Here is a 1,848-nt window from a genome sequence, read left to right as displayed (position 1 = left end):
ATAACATAAATGACATTGTATTTTCTCTTGGCACACATGGACGATCTGAGATCAGTGCTTTTTTTGTGGTATTACAAACACCCTTGAGGAAGCCCATCAGGTTGGATCCACCGGTCCCTTTGTCGTTCAGCATAGTGCCCACACCTCTGAGCGGGCAGCCCATGGTACGGTTTCCGGGTCCGACGATGTACTTTTGCACAGCAAAAAGGTGGTAGCTCCGCAAATCCACCATCGCTGAGACACAGGAGTTGTAGGCCTGGCAGAGATCAGAGCTGGAGCAGGAGAGGATCAAGTCTCGCAGAGATGGACGGGCAGAGAGAGTTTCTATCAGCTGACAGTGGGCAGGAGGCATGTAATCTCTCATGCGTGTCAGGAAGGCTCCTTAGATCAATGAAGAGAACAGAAAGAAGACCTTTAAAAAAAATAAATAAATAACAGCCTTTCCTGGAAACATTTTCTGTCTGAGCAATCAACTGACTGCACAACCCGAGTGATTAATTCATGAGAAGCATCTGAGCGGGTCAGAGGTTGAAGGAAATGCATCTTTACCTGTCTCATCATCATGCTGGATAGACAGCAATGCATCAAAGCATTGAATGGCTGAACTCTGGGCTGCGCTTCCACCTGATAAGAACATCGGCTCAGTGCTCACACCCTCATACAGCAGCCCATTTGGAAGCATGGGGTTGTCTCGCCACCTGAAACAGTTTAAACCACATACATGTAGCATGAACCTTCTTTTTTATAGATACACATGCAACCGTTTTCCATGCTAGCCCGTTGAACCGTGTAGAGAGAGCAAAAAGTACAATAGTGGGGTAGAAGCAGAAGGGAGTTATGATGCCTAGTGAGATAAATCTGCACCAGATGAGATAAATATTAAAAGCATTAATAACTTCTGTATGCAGGACATTGTGAGAGGAATAAAACTCACCCTGAGACAAAAATTCTCAATGTTCCATGAAACGCAGTTGGATCCACATGATCTGGAAAGAGCACAAATTCTGTTATTCCAATTTCCCTGCTTTCATAAAAGGCACAGCATGTAAATTGATTAAATTCAGACGGGGATAGGTTTAATTTAAACTTACTGTGCATGAGTTTGAAAGTTTCCTTCATCTTCTTCAAAGACTGAGTTACTTTGACGAGACCATTCTGTATGCCGGCAACGTCAGAGCTTTTCATAGCGTGCATCACCTCCAGGGCCCCCTGGTTAGAGATGACAGTTTGAAATCCACCAATAAATGACAAGGGACAGAGACACACACAGTATATGGTTGGGAAATATGAATCAAAGACAGGAAAAAAACTGACATCATCGTGCAGTTAACAAGAAAGAGGAAGAATAACAGCAGCCAGTACTTACCACTATGCCTGAACTGGCAGCCATCTCAACCAACAATGACACAATGAAAAATCCTCTGCAACTCTCACCACCGGGGAAGGAAAATATCAAGTCCATATTCCTATTTTTGAAAATGATGTTTTGAAAACATATTAGCGAAGTATCAGACATTGAAAACCTTCTGAAAGTGCAGTGGAGAAATTCAAACCAGAGTAAGATACTTTTCTTCTCTGTCTACTCACCCAATTTCCATATCCCTAAAATGAAAATGAAAAAAAAAGAGTTGGAAGTGTTATCAGTGGAGGCAGAAAACACTGCAATTTATTGATTGTTGATTCAATTGTGTTTTTATAGCTAATAGGCTTTGTAGTATATCCTACAAACTTTTTATTCTACTTGTTCTACAAGTAAATCACTTCATTCAGTATGTTGTTTCAGAGTCATCAGGTTCGTAAATACACCGTGGAACAATAGAATAATGCATTGACATAAAAAAAAAAAAA

The 1,848-nt window shown here is 41.3% G+C and overlaps 1 protein-coding gene across 1 annotated transcript; it reads right to left on the bottom strand.

Moving 5' to 3' along the window:
• Positions 1–14: 14 nt before the first annotated feature.
• Positions 15–1,467, bottom strand: LOC111663420 (indoleamine 2,3-dioxygenase 1-like; the record flags this gene model as incomplete). Its single annotated transcript, XM_023417602.2, has 5 exons — positions 1,367–1,467; positions 1,092–1,209; positions 935–986; positions 550–698; positions 15–381 (listed from the first exon to the last, which is right to left on the bottom strand). Coding segments are annotated over exons 1-5 (782 nt in total), but the record flags the coding sequence as incomplete, so codon positions are not given.
• Between the last annotated feature and the right edge of the window lie 381 nt (positions 1,468–1,848).

This window comes from Seriola lalandi, unplaced genomic scaffold (assembly GCF_002814215.2).
Source record: "Seriola lalandi dorsalis isolate HSWRI2012SDOR001 ecotype SW California unplaced genomic scaffold, Sedor1 jcf7180002000989, whole genome shotgun sequence".
Taxonomy (NCBI): domain Eukaryota; kingdom Metazoa; phylum Chordata; class Actinopteri; order Carangiformes; family Carangidae; genus Seriola; species Seriola lalandi.
Note: the sequence above shows the minus strand (reverse complement) of the source record. Positions and strands in the feature narration are given on the sequence as shown.